Genomic DNA, 18470 nt, shown 5'->3' with positions numbered 1-18470 from the left:
AGAGAGATCGTCTCAAAGGAGTACGGGTGAGTAGATACGGTCCACAGGTATCTCATCTTTTATTTGCTGATGACTGCATACTGTTTGGAGAGGCAACTAGCAGGGGTGCAAACATCATAAAGGATATTTTGTGTGAATTCAAAGTTTGCTCGGGACAATGTGTAAATTTTGATAAATCAACGGTATTCTTTTGTAAAAACACGTTGGAGGAGGATAGGAGACAAGTGGTTGATGTGTTGGGGGTACGTAGGACTAGTGAACCTGAACGATATCTAGGGCTACCGAATATGGTGGGGCGAAAGAAAAAAGAAGCTTTTCAGAGTTTAAAGGATCGAATCAAAAAACGTATTGATAACTGGAGCAACAGATTTTTATCACAATGAGGGAAAGAAATTTTTATAAAGGCCATTTTGCAAGCTATTCCGACTTATTCTATGGCATGTTTCTTACTGCCGAGAGCTCTTTGTGATGAAATGGAGAGTATTATAGCAAGATTCTGGTGGCAAAAAGGAGGGGGCAAAAGGGGAATTCATTGGTGCACTTGGAAAAACCTTTGTTCGTTAAAAGAAAATGATGGTCTAGGCTTTCGAGATCTTAGTCAATTTAATATTGCGTTATTAGCTAAACAAGGTTGGCGTCTCATTAATTTCCCAAATTCTTTATTAGCCAGAGTTTTGAAGGCTAAATATTTTCCACAGTCCAGTTTTTTAAACGCAGAGTTGGGGAATTTACCTTCATTTACCGGAAGAGCATCTGGCGGGCAAAAGGACTTCTCCAAAGAGGATTGGGTTGGAGAGTTGGTAAAGGGAGTAGCATTTCTATCTGGGAAGACAACTGGATTCAGGGGATTGACAAGGTGGCTGAGCTTAATAGCACAAACAGAAGAGAATTACAGTTAGTTTCAGACCTCATTGACAATTCAAGTAGAAAATGGAAGTCAGACTTAATTAAAAGTACCTTTCAAGAAGATACTGCTCGGAAGATTCTACAAATTCCTCTGGCAGAGACCGAACATGAGGATATTCAGGTGTGGAGTGGAGAACTATCTGGTGAGTTTTCAGTACGTAGTGCGTATAAACTACTACAAGATGCTTCTACAGCTAATGACTACCTATTACAGACCGAAATAAGAAATTTTTACAAAAAATTATGGAGCCTACAATTGCCTTCAAAAATTGCAATTACAATCTGGAGGATTTCATGGGATTATATCCCTCACTTTGGTAATCTCAGGTTGAGGAGGGTTAATTCAACTGCCCGCTGTCCACGATGTTATTTTGGAGTAGAAGAGAGTCTTCATGTTTTCCGAGAGTGTCCTTTTACAAGAGAAGTGTGGCAAGCATTAAACTTAGCATGGGTCATGGAGAATACGAGTCAAAATACATGGGAGTGGCTAACCTGGGTTTTCAAGAACAACAACAATTACCAGTGTCGGCTTTTCTGCTATGCGTTATGGTTGATATGGTCCTTTAGAAACAAACTCATTCACGAGGGCAAAAATTCAACAGGAAGGGGATTAGCTCAGAATATTCAAAGACATATGGTAGAATATGAGGAATAAATGTTGAGAAGAAAACCGAGAAAAAATTTTCAAGAGTCACAAGATACGTGAAAACGCATCGAGAATATCGATCAAATTTGATGCAAAGACCGGATAGTAGAACCTTCAAATCAATGACAGGACTAGTTGGTTGGGATATGAGGGAAATCTACATGGTGATAAAACGGTTATCCACGTAAATGTTCCTCACCATTCGCAGCAGAGGCATATGCATGTTTAGAAGGCATGAAATTAGGGATTGCTTTAGGATCTCGATCAATTAGAATTATGGGAGACTCAAAACCGCTATAAAGAAGAGCAAGGCGATGTCAACAGATAAATCGGTAATAGGTGCCATTATTAAAGATATTCAGAACAAGAAATCCTTTTTTCAAGATCTTACTTTAAAACACATACATAGATTAGAGAATACACATGCACATGGTCTAGCAAAGAGAGCTCTCGCGAAAGAAGAAAACATTTACCTGATAGGAGAAGAACTGGACCGCCACATTTCAACCTTGGATGAAGATTGGCAAAGAAATCCGGATTGAAGAATTGGGTGAAGGAGCAGCATCCAAAACAGATAGCTTAATGAAGTTTAAATCTATGGGGAAGAGCTATCGACATAACAAATGGGACCTTGGAAATGACTCTTCAATAGCCTTTATGGTTTCAAGCTGTTTCTGATTAATGACTGGGATAGGTTTCATTCGGTAGATTTAATTTCAATTAATGCTTTTGTCTTTTTCCTTTTAATTTTCTAGCTTTTTGATTGACGTTTCTTGGGGGGTGTAATTTTATATTTGTTTAGGTTGAAAATTAGATTGGTTCTTTTCTGTTTGGTGCTTTGACTTAGGCCTTTGATTTGGGCTGATTGGATTATTATTATTATTTTTTCTTTCATAATAAATACCCAGTCATTCTATCAAAAAAAAATTAATTAATTTAACTTATTAATTTTATTTAGTCCGATCAAATAATTTAATACTTGTGACTATTTCGTCATATATTTATATTTATATTTTAATTGTACTTATCACACTTTAAAAAAATTAAAATCGTGTCATTTAAAAATTATATTTTGTGTTACCACTTTGAAAATTTTTAATTATTATTCTTAAAACACATATTACAGTTATATATGAAATTTAATTTAATATATAAATTGTGATTTGGTACAATATAATTATACACATAAAAATTAATTATGATATAAATTATTATACGCTTTAAAGAAATAAATAAATCAATTTATTTTTATATTATATAAGCATAAATATTTACATACGCATACGTAAACATAAAATGAATTTACCGTGATTCAATGAAATCAATATTTCTTTTATAAAATTATACAAAATTAAAATTCATATATAATATTACATATTGGACCAATACTGTGTGTATATATATAGGTTCAATTTTATCCCTTTTATTATTTAAAATTTCTTTCCATGTATATAATTATCGTAAGCTAAACTAATTTTATAAAAAAATTAATTTTAATATAAAATACAAAGAAAATTTTGTGGAATCAATATCTAATAAAAATTTGAAATTATCTGGTCAATATATTTGAACAAAACTTGTGAATGTGTTTGATTTTAAAAATTGAAATTTATTCTTCTCAAAACTAATTTATTTTATAAATCTTAATTATTTTGCAATAGATTATTTTCTAAAAGAAATGCTTTTAAATAATTTTTCATATCTTTTACGAATGTGTTATTCCATATTAAATTGCAATATGCATATAAAGATGCAATATTTCAATGCAAATTGTAAAAAGAAAAAGAAAATTAAGATTGTTCCTTAAAATAAATTGGTTTAAATTGGTAAACTTTTTTAAATAATCCTGTAAAATGGTTGATTTAATTTTGATAGTCAATTAATAGAAAAACTTGTAATTTATTAAAAGCGATTTATTATTTTGACAAGGAGAAGCTCGATAAATGTGTAAATATTTTAAAGAATTTATAAAAATAAATAAATAAATATTTAAAAACGATAATAAACAGTAGAGTTACTTGAGCTTGAACTCAATTAAATTTATTTATTAATTTTTATAATCAAGCTCAAGCTTGGCCTGATGATTAAACTTTGGGTTAATAACATACATTAGGGCAATGACATAATTTTATAATATAAACATATGAAAAGCCTGATAAGTCTTGATGCTTGTTCAAGTCAAGTATGACTAAGCTTAAATTTAGCTCGATCGATAGCTCAAGCTTAGTTCGATAATTATCAAATCAAATTCAAATTTTTTTATCGAACTCGAGTAACTTACGAGCATCAGTGTCTCATTTATACCTCTAACCACATGTGAATCCTATTCAGAATTATTTTAATACTAGGTAAGGATTTATACTTTGTGATATTTAATTTTGTTGTAATATATTTATTGTATTTATACCCATCCCCAAAATATCAAACAAAGATTACAATTAGAAATTAACTTTATGCTTAATTAGAAATTGAATTATCAAGTGGATTTAGCTTAGTCAAGAGGGGTAAAAAGAAAGGAATTGAAGAGAGAATAGTGGGGCATGGTGCTGTTAAAATTGAACCACCGATAATTGTCGAAAATAAACTTGATACGGATATGGTAAGGTTTTATTGGCAACTTAATTTTAATTTAAATGCCCAATTTTTATTTGTTTATAAATTTACCCTATCTATAAATTATAAATTAAATAATGAATGTGTTAGTATATTATTTGGTAATTAAGTTTTTTTATCCCAAATTGATATTTGATATTAATTTTAATATTTAATTTGACACTTGAATTTTTTTAAATTAAATGTCTGTATATTTTATTGAGTTGTTTGATTTAAAAAATTTAAATATCAAATTAAATATTAGAGTAAAACTAAAGTACTAAATACTATATTAACCCATTATGAAGGTTTATGTAAATCAGTGAAAGCATCACACATTGTCGGTTGCCCTCACAGCTAGTAACCCAAGCCACGTGCCATTAACATTGTGGCTACTGCCTATACAAAGACAAATACGAAATTCCTCTATGGTCTCAACTGTGGAGACTTCATTTAGCCACTTTTACAACCGCCATCGCCGCAGCGAATCCCGCTACTCAGCTCACTATCACTTTTTTTTCGGTCACTTACCTCCGCCGGAACTTTTCCAAAACGACTGCTCCGATAAGTGATCTTCATGCTTCCGATTCACTCCCCAAAACCCCCTTCTTCGACGACGAAAGCCACAACCACACCTGAATTGAACTCAATCGAACGCAAAAACACGTCGAGTTCTTTCCGGTCACAAAATTCTTTCGTTTTCCCCAACAGTAATCGCTTATGGCTTCTTCTCGTCATCGTGTCGTTACAAATAATCATCCTCCTTATGGCTCGTGGCCTCCCTCTTTCTCACCGCCGTACCCATTTTCCTTCCCCTTTGTCTTACGATCATAAACCCGTTCAAAATCCGGCTAACTTTTCAACACATCGTTCAAAATCCGCCAACATTTCGATTTCCTCCACCGTTTCTTCTCCACCCGACCGGTGTTCGTCGGGTCGGATATTTGTTTACGACTTGCCGGCTGTTTTTAACAGGGAGTTGTTGGATAACTGTGCGGATTTAGACCCATGGCACTCGCGTTGTGAGGCTTTGTCAAACGGTGGGTTCGGGAGGGAAGCCGCCGGATTATCCGGCGTCATACCGGAGGGTTTGGTTCCAGCTTGGTACTGGACTGACCAGTTCGCCATGGAAGTTATTTACCACAACCGTGTCTTGAGCCACGAATGCCGGACGACGGAGCCGGATTCCGCGATGGCGTTTTACATCCCGTTTTATGCCGGACTCGCTGTCGGAAAATACTTGTGGCTTGGGTATAGTTCGAAAGATCGTGATCGGTACTGTGAGATGATGTTGGAATGGATAAAGGATCAACCGTACTGGAACCGTTCCGACGGCTGGGATCATTTCATGACGATGGGTCGTATCACGTGGGATTTTCGGCGGTCTAAAAATGAAGATTGGGGTTCCAGCTGTATTTACATGCCGGGTATGAGGAACATCACACGGCTTTTAATTGAACGGAACCCTTGGGACTATTTCGACGTTGTCGTCCCTTACCCAACCGGATTCCATCCAAGATCCAATTCAGATATCGTCCAATGGCAAAACTTCGTCCGTAACCGCCGCCGTAAAACCCTCTTTTGCTTCGTCGGAGCTCCCCGCGCCGCCATCAAGAACGATTTCAGAGGCTTACTCCTCAACCATTGCAAAAACGCTTCGGGTTCATGCAAAGCCGCGGATTGCACCGGCAGCCGTTGTTCCAACGGCACCTCCGTCATCCTGCAGACATTTTTAGATTCCGATTTTTGTCTCCAACCCAGAGGCGACAGCTTCACCCGCCGGTCCGTCTTCGACTGTATGATCGCCGGTTCGATCCCGGTCTTTTTCTGGCATCGAACAGCTTACCTTCAATACCAATGGTTCTTACCCAATGACCCCAAATCATACTCTGTTTTCATCCACCGTGACTTAGTCAAAAACGGTACCTCCTCCATTAAAACCGTTCTTCAAAGTTACAGCAAACAAGAAATAAACCAAATGAGGGAGAAAGTGATTCAATACATTCCCAAATTAGTTTATGCAAAACCCGAAAAGGGTTTAAACAATACAAAGGATGCATTCGATATCGCCATCGATGGAGTTTTGAAGAGAATTAAAGAACAGGAGCAGCCTGGATTCAAATGGAAATGATTATATACATAAGTACGTACATTCTTTCTTTTTCATTTTTATTTTTTTAAGAACAGAGCAGGGGAAGACATGATTGTATTTGTATTTCTCTATATACGATAATAATATATAACATAGTATATGGTTATTTATAAGTAATAATATAAATTACACAGATGGTAAGTTTTTGTTGGGGAAGATAATGTATCAGAGTTGCAGAGCAGGTAAGAAAATTTCATCAAACATATGTTTTTTTTCCTTGAAAAAAATGGTAGATTGGGTTTCAGGGGCTGTGTGTATTTGTGCAGATGGCATAATTTGTCTGCAGTTTCAGTGGTAACAATGAAAGCCAAGTAGTTGATTTTGGAAGAAAGGTATTGTTTTTCCCAATTTGGCTTATGATTGGATTTGGAATCTTAGAGATGATAAAGAAATAAAAATACATGACATAACCCAAATAAGTCCTAATATATATTTATTTGTTGTAGTCACCTGGATCTTCATATTAGATTGTTACATGTATTCAGCCATTACTCTGAAGATCTGAATTTAATAATTAAAATTTTATGTGATTATGTGATATAGTGGAACTCAAGTTCAGGTAATAATGTTTTATAGTTAACCTCTTCTATAGACGTGAGCCTGTGTTTGAAATTTGGCAATCTTATTACCTCTCTTAATTATAAAAAGAAAACAAAGTAAATATAGTCGTTTAAGTTAGTATTGCATCATTGCACTTTATGTATCTTAAAATAAAGAAAATATAACTTCAGTATCAACCCAGAGTATTCAGTTTTTTCGATTTTTTTTTTAAATACTTCTAATTGTTTAAAAGTTTTTTTTTTCTCCAAGTATCTACCGGAGTAAGTCCAGTAATTAATTTTCTTCATTCTATAGGTTTATTAAGAGGATAAACATTGATCATAAATTTTAAAATTACTGCATACTCAATACGAGGATTGAACTCTCGCCCAGGACCATTGATTTCTAAAAGCATTTTTTGAGAGTAAAAATAAAGATAAATAAAATGGTGTTTGGTACGGGTGTGTATCCCCTGTACCTAGGAAAATTTTTAAAAGTTCACGAAAAATTCTTTGAGTTTCCAATTTAGTCCCGATTGGTTTCTAACACATAAATTGGGCCTCGAGGGTCCATTTAAGGGATAACTTGATTGAGTATGATTGGTTTCAGATATAAATAGTAAATGCCATGAATTAACTGTATTTGTTTTTTAAATTCCGATAATGCTCCGTAACCCTGTTTTGGCGACGGATATGGGTTAGCGATGTTGCAACTCTTCTTTTTTTTAATAGTGAGTATGGAGCTATGATAATTGTTTGTGTTACCGTGTTCCATTATATAAAATTATTATTTTACCGTATATGTATAATTAAAAGGTAAAAATGTGTTATAGAAAAAAAACATATGTTTTATGTTTACTTAAAAAAAAGGATAATAACTTATTTGGCCTTCCAATTTTATAAAATGTGATTTTATTTTTATTTAAAATTTTAAAATAATTAAAATTAATATTTTTAACTTTCTTGATGTGATATACACATGAAATTATTTTTTAATTTTAAAAAGTAGGTTTGTCACATCAATAATATTGATAAACATAAACTTTTTTTAAATTATTTGAGAAATAATATAAATTTAAAGACTAAAAGAGAAAAATTAAATAAAGTACCAAAATAAATTACTTTATAAAATTATGTTGCACCATATAAAATAGTTTTGATAAAATTTTGTCTTTTTTTAAGTTGAAATAGGCAGCTACAATTAAATAATGGCATGGGAAATTTTTGTTCCAAGATACAGTAACCTGAGCTGAGACTGACCCGCTCAAATGCCGTTGTTGGGTTTCTCTCCACAGAATGGTACATTTGATCTAAATTATGCACATAAAATGAAGGTTTTCGTTTTTCCATATATGAAATCTAGAAAATAATTGGGAAAAAGATTTTTTTTTCCAGTTTTCTCAACTTTAATTAAATAAAATCACCCTTTTAAAAAACCAAAGTAAATTAATTTTTAAAATTTATACATTTTGTCAATTTGTTCGTAATTTAATAATTTATTCCATAATATTTATGTAAACGTTGAGGAAAAATTTGTTAATTTTTAGAACTAAAGTTAAAATGACCACATGTAAACATTGAAAGTTAAATTTGTTATTATACTAATCAAAATTATATACAATTGATGAAGACATTGATATTGTGGTTAAGTATCATTCCAGCTCAATTAAATAAACTATTAAAAATTTATAAAATATCCGATTCAACTTGCCCATACCAATTCTTGAGTCGATTGATTTAATGTCCTTCTTAAAATCAATACTGTGACTGATTCCCCATTCAATTGGTTTTACATACTAATCCTACCTAATTCAAACAACCTTAACTATAAGATTCCAAAATGATTATAAGGTGGGTTATTGAAGAGGATTGAAGAGAATGAGAGACTAGAGAGAATAGAGAATACTTGAGAAGAGGAAGTGTATATCCTCATATTTTGTAGGCCTTTAAAGAAAAGTCATTGATCATTCGTAAAGTGTCATGTGTTATCTATATATTAATTTTAAATTCATCAAAATTGAGTTGTATATATGATGCGTAATTACGAAATATAAATATAACAAAATTAAATAAAAATAAAACTCGATTGGATTGGATTTAGGCGTATTTTGATAGGCACGACAAAGGGAAGCAAATCCCCAATTTTCAACTTCAAAGAAAGTATCGTAACGATCATGTAAACTAAAGGACATATTTGCCCTCACTTTGTGAATTGATTTATTATTATTATTTATCAATAATAATTTATTCAAAATTTATTCTAAATTGACAAGTGTACAGTCCGCTTTAACCTTTCCTTTGTCTTTACCCTCATAAATGTGCTGGTTATTTTTGGTTATCATTATCAACCTTCCTTATTCCTTTTGTGCAGGAAAAAGAAAAAGTGGGTTTTATTTTTCGATGAAAATGAGTAAAGCATCAGTTGTTTTACTCTATTTTGGCTTCATATTCATCCATTGTGAAGCTAAATCGATCAGAGAAAAGCCTCAAGCTTTTGAGTCCTTCAATGTCAGTTATATACAGGTATCTTTACATGTCAATGAAATTCTCGTAATTTATGTATGCGTGTGTGTTTTGAATTCTTATGAATGAAAATAAATTTCCCAATTTTTTATTGCAACTACAAAAAAAAATTGAGAACAGAATTTAGGGAGCTGTTCTTACTCGGTGGTTTTTACAACGAGCTGTTCATCAACTAGTTACACTCGAGATCAAATCAGTATTGCTTTCGGTGATGCCTATGGTAACCAGGTTCGAGTTTTTTTCCCTTTTCCCCAATTTGATTTTTTCATTACCATGGTTGCTTGTTGGTTAAGAATTATCTGTTAATTGACCAGCTAGTGGTTTTCAATGTTACTGTGAATTAAGATGCTTTCCGCGCCCCCTCCCCCTTTTTTCTGGTTTAGTTTCAACTCCATAGGAAATTTTAGTTATTACAATTATAGGGTTAGAGTTTAATTACTTGAGGAGAGAAATTAGAGTTTGATTAATTTTTGGAACTATAAAACTAGGGTTTGATACTTGAATTTGGTATTTGAGTTTTTTTCTTGATGTTCACTTTGGTACAAATTTTTAATATGATACCTGAGTTACTTTTTTGGCTGTGTTTGGCTTTAATGTTTAATTTATCGCATAAGCTTTTTTTTTTACTATAGCACACATGTCAAACATTTAATGAGCCACATGGTCCGTTTGGTCTGAGTACCAAATTGAACATTAAAGTTAAACTTAGGTATCAAATGGTATATTTAATGGTAAAATCCCTGAGGGATTACTCCAAGTGGTTTAAAGATGATAAATTTCCTTGAAATTTGTTTTTTCCCCTACTGAACTAGATATTAGCTTCTTGTGATGATGATGGCTGCTTAGTCTATGTTTTAAGCTGATTTGTGGCTCACTTTCAAATTTCGATGAAAAAAAGGGGGAAAACTTTGTGTATCAAATATCATAATATATATTTCTGGTGAATTTTTCTATGGCTCAAGGTTGATCTATTGCAAGGGAAAATATGTTGGCTAAAGGATATTGATTTTATTCTTTGATAATCAGATATATGTGCCGAGGTTGGATGATCCAGCGTCTAGGGCATTTGAACAATGTTCTTCAGATAAGTTTGAGATTAAAGGACCATGTGCGTATCAGATCTGCTATGTTTATCTCTACCGAACTGGACCAGATGGTTGGAAGCCGGAGCAGGTGAAGATTTATGGCTATAATTCAAGGGCTGTTACATTTTACTATGACACCTTCATTCCAGGTGACACTTGGTATGGATTTAATTATTGCAATAGCGCTTCTTCTTCGCATCGATGGATTGGCCAGACATCGTTCTTATTTGTTGTTCTTTGGTTTGTACTCTACGCACTCATATAACCATGGCTTGTCAAAGTATCCCTTATACCTATATCCGAAAAGATTTGTAGAATGTGATTTGAACTATGAAGTACATGCTGGCATCGACATTGTTATTCTCTCGGTTCTAGCTACTTGCACCGTAATTAATGCCTGTTAAGAATTCTAGACCGTTGCATACCGGTAGTTGAACTGCATATCTTTATGTTTCATTGCGATTTCTGTAGGATAGTGGCACATCTTCTCTTTGTCGTAATGGGAGTCCCCAACTTGTTGTGAAGGAGCATGGTAGAGAGTATAGTATTCAACTTAGTTTGCATATAAGCCGTGTGGCTTTAGAGTCTGTTCTCCCTCCATGCATATTATGAACATTGTAGTATCTATCTACTTATCTACCTATATATGGATCAAACTCGGGATTGAGGTCAACTGAATACTAGAAATCAAGTCCTTTACTACTTCACTCTGATTCTCCATGCATATTTTGATTGTTGTAGAATCTATCTACATATATTCTATTTTGAAAAGGGAAAAGGTTAAGGGTTGTTTAGGGGTCAAACTCGGGATTGAGGTCAACTGAATACTAGAAAATGTGTCCTTTATTTCTTCACCGTGATTCAGTCGTAACGAGAGCTTTAGAGTACATTCTCCATGCATATTTTGAATGTTGTAGAACCTATATATATTTTCTTTTTTGAAAAATGTAGGTGTTGTTTAGGGATCAAACTTGTGATTGATGTCAATTGAAAACTTAAAATCAAATCTTTTATTACTTCACGCGATTCAGTCGTAGCGAGAGCTTTAGAGTAAATTCTCCGTGTATAATTTGAATGTTGTAGAATCAATATATTTTCTTTTTAGAGAAAATGGAAGGGGTCATAGTTTTTTACGGATCAAATTCAGGACTGATGTTAACTAAAGGCTTGAAATCATTTTTTTTACCACTTTACCGTGACGTTGCAGAACCTATTTATCGGCGCCAATAGCAGGGGTGGTGGACTGTGGAGAGAAGGGTAGGCTATAACTTTGACCTCCAAAATGGAAATTTGCTTATATGGTTCCTTTAGTTTTTAGGAAATCACAAGTTAGTATAATAGTAAAAATGCATTTTGGCCTTTCAAATTATTTTTATTCATTTTTGACCTCTTAAAACAATTTTTTGCTTCTAGTCAGTAGTAGTAAGATGGTGACCAAAGAAGCTTGCGGACATTGGTATCCATAACTGCCATTGCTTGCTCTTTTTTCATTTTTTATTTTAGTTCAAGTTGGATTCGAGATCATTATTAATTAAAATTAAAAAGCTTAATTAAGCTCATAAAATTTTGGAGTTAGGTTTTAAGTGCGAATTTGGTTCAAATTTTGGAGTGCAATTCAAGAATGATCCGAGTAAAATTAAATTTTCAATCCCGCCTCACTCGAAAAAATTAAATTGTTCAAGAAAATAAAAGTATAGAGATTGATTTTAACAAATAGAAAAATAAAAAAATTACGTTAAAAATGGAGTAAGGAGGAAAATGGAGGAGAAGCGAAAAGAATAGAAAAAAATATAAAAAATAAAAGAAGAAAATTAAATTACTCAAAACGAAAAAAATATGGGGATCGATTGTATAAATTAACTTAAATTTTGTGTTTGAAATGATGGTTTAATCACCGTTAACAATAATTAATGATTTAGTGTTTAAAATGTTACAACGCGATAACATAAGTGATTAAGACGTAACATTTCAAACATAAATAACTAAAATATGATATGAATAAACAAAAGATTATTTTAATAGTTTACCCTAATAAATAATAGTAGCGTAAAATAATAAAATGAAAGAGCTTAAAATCAGATACGATTCTACAAAGTTTTGTATGGGAGATGTTTTCATCAATTTGGAATTAGTGTGCATCATGCGGGGTTACAATCATGATAATATATAGGTAAATTATACAAATGATGGCCTGATTATTAGTATATTTCAATTTTAACCATTTAATTATAAAAATTTTTATTAAATTCTTAACGAAAGAGATGACGTGGCTTTTATCCATATGATTACGTAAATATTTACACTAGAATAACAGAAAAAGCCTATTCTACTCAAGGCGGTCAAAACTAACAACCCAGATCTAACGGCGAACATCCAAGACTGCAGAGTCTCAAAATCCAACGGTCCAGATCCAATCCACCTCATTAATATTGTTATTTGCTCTTCCGGTTTCCTTCCCGCGCTTACCTGCCACATAAACTATTGCAGTAAGAGAAAGAAACTCCCTTCGCTGAGACATTCTCGCATTTCTTTTGTTTTCTACACAGATCTTCAATCTCTTTTTTTCATTTTTTTTAAAATTTTCAGTTGTTAACAATCTAAAATCTAAAATGCCTTCATTAGCTTTATCCGATCATAAACACAAGAAAGAAGATAAAAAGATGAAGAATAAACTCGCTTTAAAAAATCCAGAAACCGATAAGAAAGTGAAGAAACTGAAGGATCCGAAGGTTAAAGAAGATGAAAACGATTTGGAGGTAAAGAAGAGTAAGAAGAAACGGAAGGCATCGGAGCTTCAGTTAGAAGAGGACGAAAGGAGCGAGACGAGCTCGGAGATCGTCGAGCCGGTAGATGTGAAGGTGAAGGTAAAAGTGAAAGTGACAGAGAAGAAGAAAAAGAAAAACAAAGAGAAATTGGAGAAGGATGACGAGGATAAAGGTAAAAGTGAGGATCCGAATTTGGTATCGAGGTTTCGGATCTCGGAAGCAGTTAGGAAGAAACTTAAATCGAAGGGGATTGAATCTTTGTTTCCTATTCAGGCCTTGACTTTTGATGTTATTCTTGATGGCACTGATTTGGTTGGCCGTGCTCGTACCGGTCAGGTATTAATCTTCGTTTTTTGAAAAATGCATGTACTTATTTGATCTGTTGATTCGAATTATGAAGGAACCTTTTCTTGGAGAAATATCATATGAAATGTATGGTTCAAATTGTGTTCTCCTTACTTTTAATGTTTAACTGTGATTGATGCACTATGGCTGTTAAGCTTTGTTGGCCTGGTTTATGGTTGTTTGCTATTGCGCAGGGTAAGACACTGGCCTTTGTGTTGCCAATACTGGAGTCTTTAACCAACGGGACTGTAAAAGCATCAAGGAAGAATGGATATGGCAGGGCACCAAGTGTTCTGGTACTTTTACCAACTAGGGAACTGGCTAAACAGGTATAGTGCTACTAATCTAATTCTTCAATGGTGCCTTTTTGTTTGTGAAGTTTATGTTAAACTAGCCCGTTCATTTATAGGTTTTCGAGGACTTTGAAGTTTATGGCGAGGTGGTGGGGTTGACATCATGTTGTTTATATGGAGGAGCTCCGTACCACACGCAAGAGATGAAAATGAAGAAAGGAGTTGATATAGTTATCGGGACACCCGGCCGCATAAAGGTAACTTGCTCAAGAGGTTTTGTTAGTTTAGACTTTAGAGATGTCATTAAATTTTATATCTATTTTATTGAAATATTTTTACTATTTGAGGATGTTAAATGTCCTAGTGCAAGTGTTGCAGGATCACATAGAGAGGGGGAATATTCACTTAGGTTCATTGAAATTTCGAGTTCTTGATGAGGCGGATGAAATGCTGAGAATGGGATTTGTTGATGACGTTGAACTTATATTAGGTATGCATTTTAGTGAATGATGTTTTACTTTTTTCACAGGCTTGTACCTTTATTCCAATTATTGATACCGCTTATCCCAGTGCGCATCACTGTACTGTGATTTACTTATGGTAATGATTTAATTTTCCAGGCAAGGTAAAGGATGCAAGTAAGGTTCAGACACTTCTTTTTAGTGCCACCTTGCCAGACTGGGTGAAGGGTGTATGTTTCTTAACTGTTCATGTGTTGTAGGATTTTATTATCCGAAATAAAACTGTTAACTTGGATTTCTTCCTCTTCATTTTTTATCATGAATTTTATTCTTTTTCATTGCCAGATTGCAGCAAGATTTCTTAAAACAAGTAAGAAGACTGTTGATCTTGTTGGTAAAGAGAAGATGAAGGCTAGTACCAGTGTTAAGCATATTGTTTTACCCTGTTCTAAGTCTGCAAGATCACAGTTGATCCCAGATATTATTCGTTGTTATAGCAGGTCAGTTTGTAGTTTTAAAATAATTTACATTGAAAACTTAGATTCCGGTTGATGATTTGGCTATAATTCAGCAGTGGACGTACTATTATATTCACTGAGACAAAAGATTCTGCTTCGGAGCTGGCTGGCTTATTGCCTGGATCCCGAGCTTTGCATGGGGACATACAGCAAGCGCAACGTGAGGTGAAGTGTTATGTAGAATATATCATTTTTCTTGCTTTCCTTAAAGCAAAATGAATTCTTTTGTTTTATATGCTTGCAGGTCACCCTAAATGGGTTTCGGTCAGGCAAGTTCATGACATTAGTGGCTACAAATGTGGCGGCAAGGGGATTAGATATCAATGACGTGCAGTTAATTATCCAGGTATATTTGGATACACATGTTTTACAAAAGCTCGTAATGTGTTATCGATTCCTTTATGTTTATATAGCATTAAATTCTGTTGCAGTGTGAGCCACCGCGTGATGTAGAAGCATATATTCATCGGTCTGGACGAACAGGGAGAGCAGGTGCATTATAATTTATAAGTCCGCTCATATTTATTTATTTGGTAAAAAGACCTCTCTAGTCCCTCTTAATTTTGAAATTGAACAAATTGGTCACTCTAAAAAAATCAAAGTAATTTAATCCTTATCAATTTTGAAAGTGAGCAACTAAGAATAATTACGCATGGGGTTAATGTCTTCCATCAATTGTATATATTTTTTTATTGGTATAGTAACAAATTTAACTTTCGTGTTCACATATTTTGTCATTTTAACCTTAATTCTAATAAATTCAACCTCAACATTTACACATTTATACAAATATTGCAGGATAAATTTTATAAATTAGGACCAAATTGACAGAATATGTAAACTTTGAAGGCTAAATTTATTATTATACTAATTAAAATCATGTACAATTGATGGAAAACATTAACTTTGTGATTAATTGTGCTAGTTGCTCACTTTCAAAATTGACAGGGATTAAATTATTTTGATTTCTTCTTAGAGGAGTCAATTTGCTCAATTTTAAAATTGAGAGAACTAGAGAGTTTTATTTTTTTATCTATTTATTTATAGTTTTTGTTATTGAAATTTGAAGTGATACCGAGAAAGTAACTAAAATTTCAGGCAATACTGGAGTTGCTGTCATGCTTTATGATCCTAAAAGGTCGAGCATATCTAAGATAGAAAGAGAATCTGGAGTGAAATTTGAGCACATATCTGCTCCTCAGCCAGTTGATGTAGCTAAATCTGCTGGTGTAGAAGCGGCCAAAATAATAGCCGAAGTCTCTGACAGGTATACACTAGCTAATGATTTTATTTTATCTCTTCTTTGTAACTTGTCAACTCAAATCTTACCCTATATGAGATTACAGTGTAATTCCTGCCTTCAAGTCCATTGCTCAGGAGCTATTAGAGACTTCTGGTTTATCAGCAGAAGATCTACTTGCCAAAGCACTAGCCAAGGCTGCAGTGAGTTCTCTTCCTCATCCGTACCGGACCTTTTGATGCTCTTCATATTATGAAATCATGTTTTCTAGTGTTTGCATTATTTAAGTGATTATTTAACCCTGGTTTACTTTCCAATTTGGTTGAAAGGACCTAACCATTGCATGATTTTTTCAGGGTTATTCTGAAATAAAGAGTAGATCCCTTCTAACATCTATGGAGAACCATGTTACATTACTTCTTGAAGCTGGAAAACCTATTTACACACTTTCGTAAGTTCATGTAACCTTTTTCAGTTGTGTATTTTTGTAATTGATGAAATTCTTCACGCACGTCTTTTTTTTTCTTTTTTTGTTGATGAACTCTCCTAACTTGATTCTTTTTTTTTTCTTTTTTGATGTTTAGATTTGTTTTTGGTGTGTTGAAAAGATTCTTGCCTGAGGAAAAGGTTCACTCAGTGCAGGGACTGACCCTTACTGCTGATGGAATGGGTGCAGTATTTGATGTTGCAGAAGATGATGTCGGAACATTTCTGGCTGGTATTTTTTCTTTTCATGATTGAATTTGTGATTATATGATATGCTGCTTCTTTGTTGTTGCCTGACCTGCGCATTCATTTCAGTATATAAAAATGTGTATATGTTTCCCTCAAGTTATGTGATTGGTGTTGGTTCAAGTTCTTTTTTCATTTTAGTTTTCCTTTATTTACCGGCTAGTTGTTAGGATTTCTGATTCTTTTCAGAGAAACCTACAAAATGTCATCTGTCTTAGAGTCAGTAGATCCCAACACGTTCGAAAATTTTACCTCTCAATTCTGTTGAGAGCTTGAATGCCTAAAGAGGCAATAGATTTACAAAACTAGAGTGCCTTGTTGAGGTGCTTGAGATGTCGAATGATGCGCGTTGCACATAATCACCCACTAAGAGAACTCATACTTGTGCTTCATGAGGTTCGACCTATGTCCTGTAAGGCATTGTGGGTATTCATTGCTCATGGTTAGTGGACAACACTTTACTGTCTAGGTATTACACGTTTGCCTTCTTGTTTCAGGTGCTGAAAATGCAAATAATGTTAGATTAGAGACGTTGAAGAAAAAATTGCCACGTTTACAAGAAAGAGACCAGTCAAGAGGGAGATTCGGTGGTGGAAGAGGTGATAGAAGCGGCGGCGGTGGAAGTTGTGGTGGTGGTAAGTTCTCTGGCCGCAGAGGTGGCCGAGGTGGATTTTCTGATAGAGTAAACGATCGGTTTTCGGGTGGTGGGCGAGGCCGCTACAGTAGCAAGAAATGGTGAGAGCTCACTAAATATATATATATATATATATATATCTGTGGTTTGATTTCAGTCATCAAATTAAAGGGAAATAGCTTACTTACGCTTTTTGTAAGCAAAATTATTTCTGAAGATAAAGAAAATGTTCTTAATGAGCCTACGTATTTTTATTTATTTATCTGATTATTCAGTGTTCCTCAAAGGGGTTTTGTTTTTCATAGTCACCATGTTGGTGAAGATGTAAAAATTTGCATCTAAATATGTATATTCTTTGCCTACAGAGTACAGACCATAAGGAAAAAAGTTAATACTTTTGGAAATATAAACCGACAAAATATATGTACAAACTTTTGAGAATTTACCGTAAAAATAGAATCAAATCAATATGCATAATAGAATATAAACAAACAACGAATTAAAATATTAAATTTGAACCTAAATATTCAAATATTCAAAAATATCATCGATTAACTGTTATAAAGGTTATATTTGTATATTTTGTTATACAATTATAATATTTTAAAATCTAAAATAAAATAAAATTTTGATTTCACATTATTTTACACACTAAATTTTGATCAAATGAAAATTACAAAAAATTATAATAATGTGGTTTAAGTTTTAATTTAATTGATACCATATCATTATTGCAACAATAAAGAAATTTAGGTACATTTAAATATATTTTTGATTAGAATAACATTACAAATAAAAGGAGACATTGTATATATATATATATATATATATATATAAATCTATAACAATTCCTTGCTTGGAATTGCTATATAGTTGTGAAACAAAATGGTATTAAAATAACTCAAAAAAATCTATCATTTAAAATATTAAATAAAATAATTAATTCAATATTTAATTAACTAAGAAAATTAGAAGAAAAATCACATTTTTTTCATAAGATGAAATATAAAATCAAATCTTAAAATTATCAAAGTTTTTA

General features: G+C 33.1%; 3 protein-coding genes and 1 long non-coding RNA gene across 5 annotated transcripts; 3 read left to right on the top strand and 1 right to left on the bottom strand.

The window, feature by feature from the left end:
• Positions 1–742: 742 nt before the first annotated feature.
• LOC128035585 (uncharacterized) lies at positions 743–1549 on the bottom strand. Its single transcript, XR_008192064.1, has 3 exons — positions 1399–1549; positions 958–1316; positions 743–860 (listed from the first exon to the last, which is right to left on the bottom strand). It is a non-coding gene; the product is annotated as an uncharacterized LOC128035585 (long non-coding RNA).
• A 2982-nt stretch (positions 1550–4531) lies between these two features.
• On the top strand, positions 4532–6836 carry LOC105765593 (xyloglucan galactosyltransferase XLT2). Of its 2 annotated transcripts, XR_001124838.2 has the most exons (3): positions 4532–6287; positions 6431–6478; positions 6563–6836. XR_001124838.2 is itself a non-coding variant. In XM_052625428.1 (2 exons), the coding sequence occupies exon 1, from the start codon at positions 4722–4724 to the stop codon at positions 6273–6275; it is 1554 nt and encodes a 517-aa protein (XP_052481388.1). In that variant the 5' UTR covers positions 4532–4721; the 3' UTR covers positions 6276–6287; positions 6563–6836. The 2 variants fall into 2 exon arrangements, 1 of the variants encoding a protein (XP_052481388.1); XM_052625428.1 differs by lacking the exon at positions 6431–6478.
• Positions 6837–9173: 2337 nt separating this feature from the next.
• LOC105765597 (embryo-specific protein ATS3B) lies at positions 9174–10806 on the top strand. The gene is made up of 3 exons (XM_012584787.2): positions 9174–9358; positions 9479–9586; positions 10385–10806. The coding sequence occupies exons 1-3, from the start codon at positions 9236–9238 to the stop codon at positions 10706–10708; spliced, it is 555 nt and encodes a 184-aa protein (XP_012440241.1). The 5' UTR covers positions 9174–9235; the 3' UTR covers positions 10709–10806.
• A 1425-nt stretch (positions 10807–12231) lies between these two features.
• Positions 12232–17812, top strand: LOC105765591 (DEAD-box ATP-dependent RNA helicase 7). The gene is made up of 14 exons (XM_012584781.2): positions 12232–13544; positions 13748–13882; positions 13963–14103; positions 14225–14336; positions 14467–14537; positions 14653–14807; positions 14882–14990; positions 15070–15171; positions 15257–15317; positions 15924–16092; positions 16172–16268; positions 16422–16516; positions 16650–16783; positions 17295–17812. The coding sequence occupies exons 1-14, from the start codon at positions 13053–13055 to the stop codon at positions 17534–17536; spliced, it is 2115 nt and encodes a 704-aa protein (XP_012440235.1). The 5' UTR covers positions 12232–13052; the 3' UTR covers positions 17537–17812.
• The last annotated feature ends 658 nt before the right edge of the window (positions 17813–18470 follow it).

Source organism: Gossypium raimondii, chromosome 12 (assembly GCF_025698545.1).
Source record: "Gossypium raimondii isolate GPD5lz chromosome 12, ASM2569854v1, whole genome shotgun sequence".
NCBI lineage: Eukaryota > Viridiplantae > Streptophyta > Magnoliopsida > Malvales > Malvaceae > Gossypium > Gossypium raimondii.
This window is presented reverse-complemented; position numbering and strand designations above follow the sequence as displayed.

Coding starts and splice junctions, on each gene's coding strand:
- LOC105765593 (XM_052625428.1), top strand. CDS start 4,722: ATGCTTCCGATTCACTCCCCAAAACCCCCTTCTTCGACGACGAAAGCC.
- LOC105765591 (XM_012584781.2), top strand. CDS start 13,053: ATGCCTTCATTAGCTTTATCCGATCATAAACACAAGAAAGAAGATAAA. Junction 14,104..14,224: donor GGACACCCGGCCGCATAAAG/GTAACTTGCTCA, acceptor CAAGTGTTGCAG/GATCACATAGAGAGGGGGAA. Junction 14,337..14,466: donor TGACGTTGAACTTATATTAG/GTATGCATTTTA, acceptor TTAATTTTCCAG/GCAAGGTAAAGGATGCAAGT.
- LOC105765597 (XM_012584787.2), top strand. CDS start 9,236: ATGAAAATGAGTAAAGCATCAGTTGTTTTACTCTATTTTGGCTTCATA. Junction 9,359..9,478: donor TCAATGTCAGTTATATACAG/GTATCTTTACAT, acceptor AATTGAGAACAG/AATTTAGGGAGCTGTTCTTA. Junction 9,587..10,384: donor GTGATGCCTATGGTAACCAG/GTTCGAGTTTTT, acceptor TTTGATAATCAG/ATATATGTGCCGAGGTTGGA.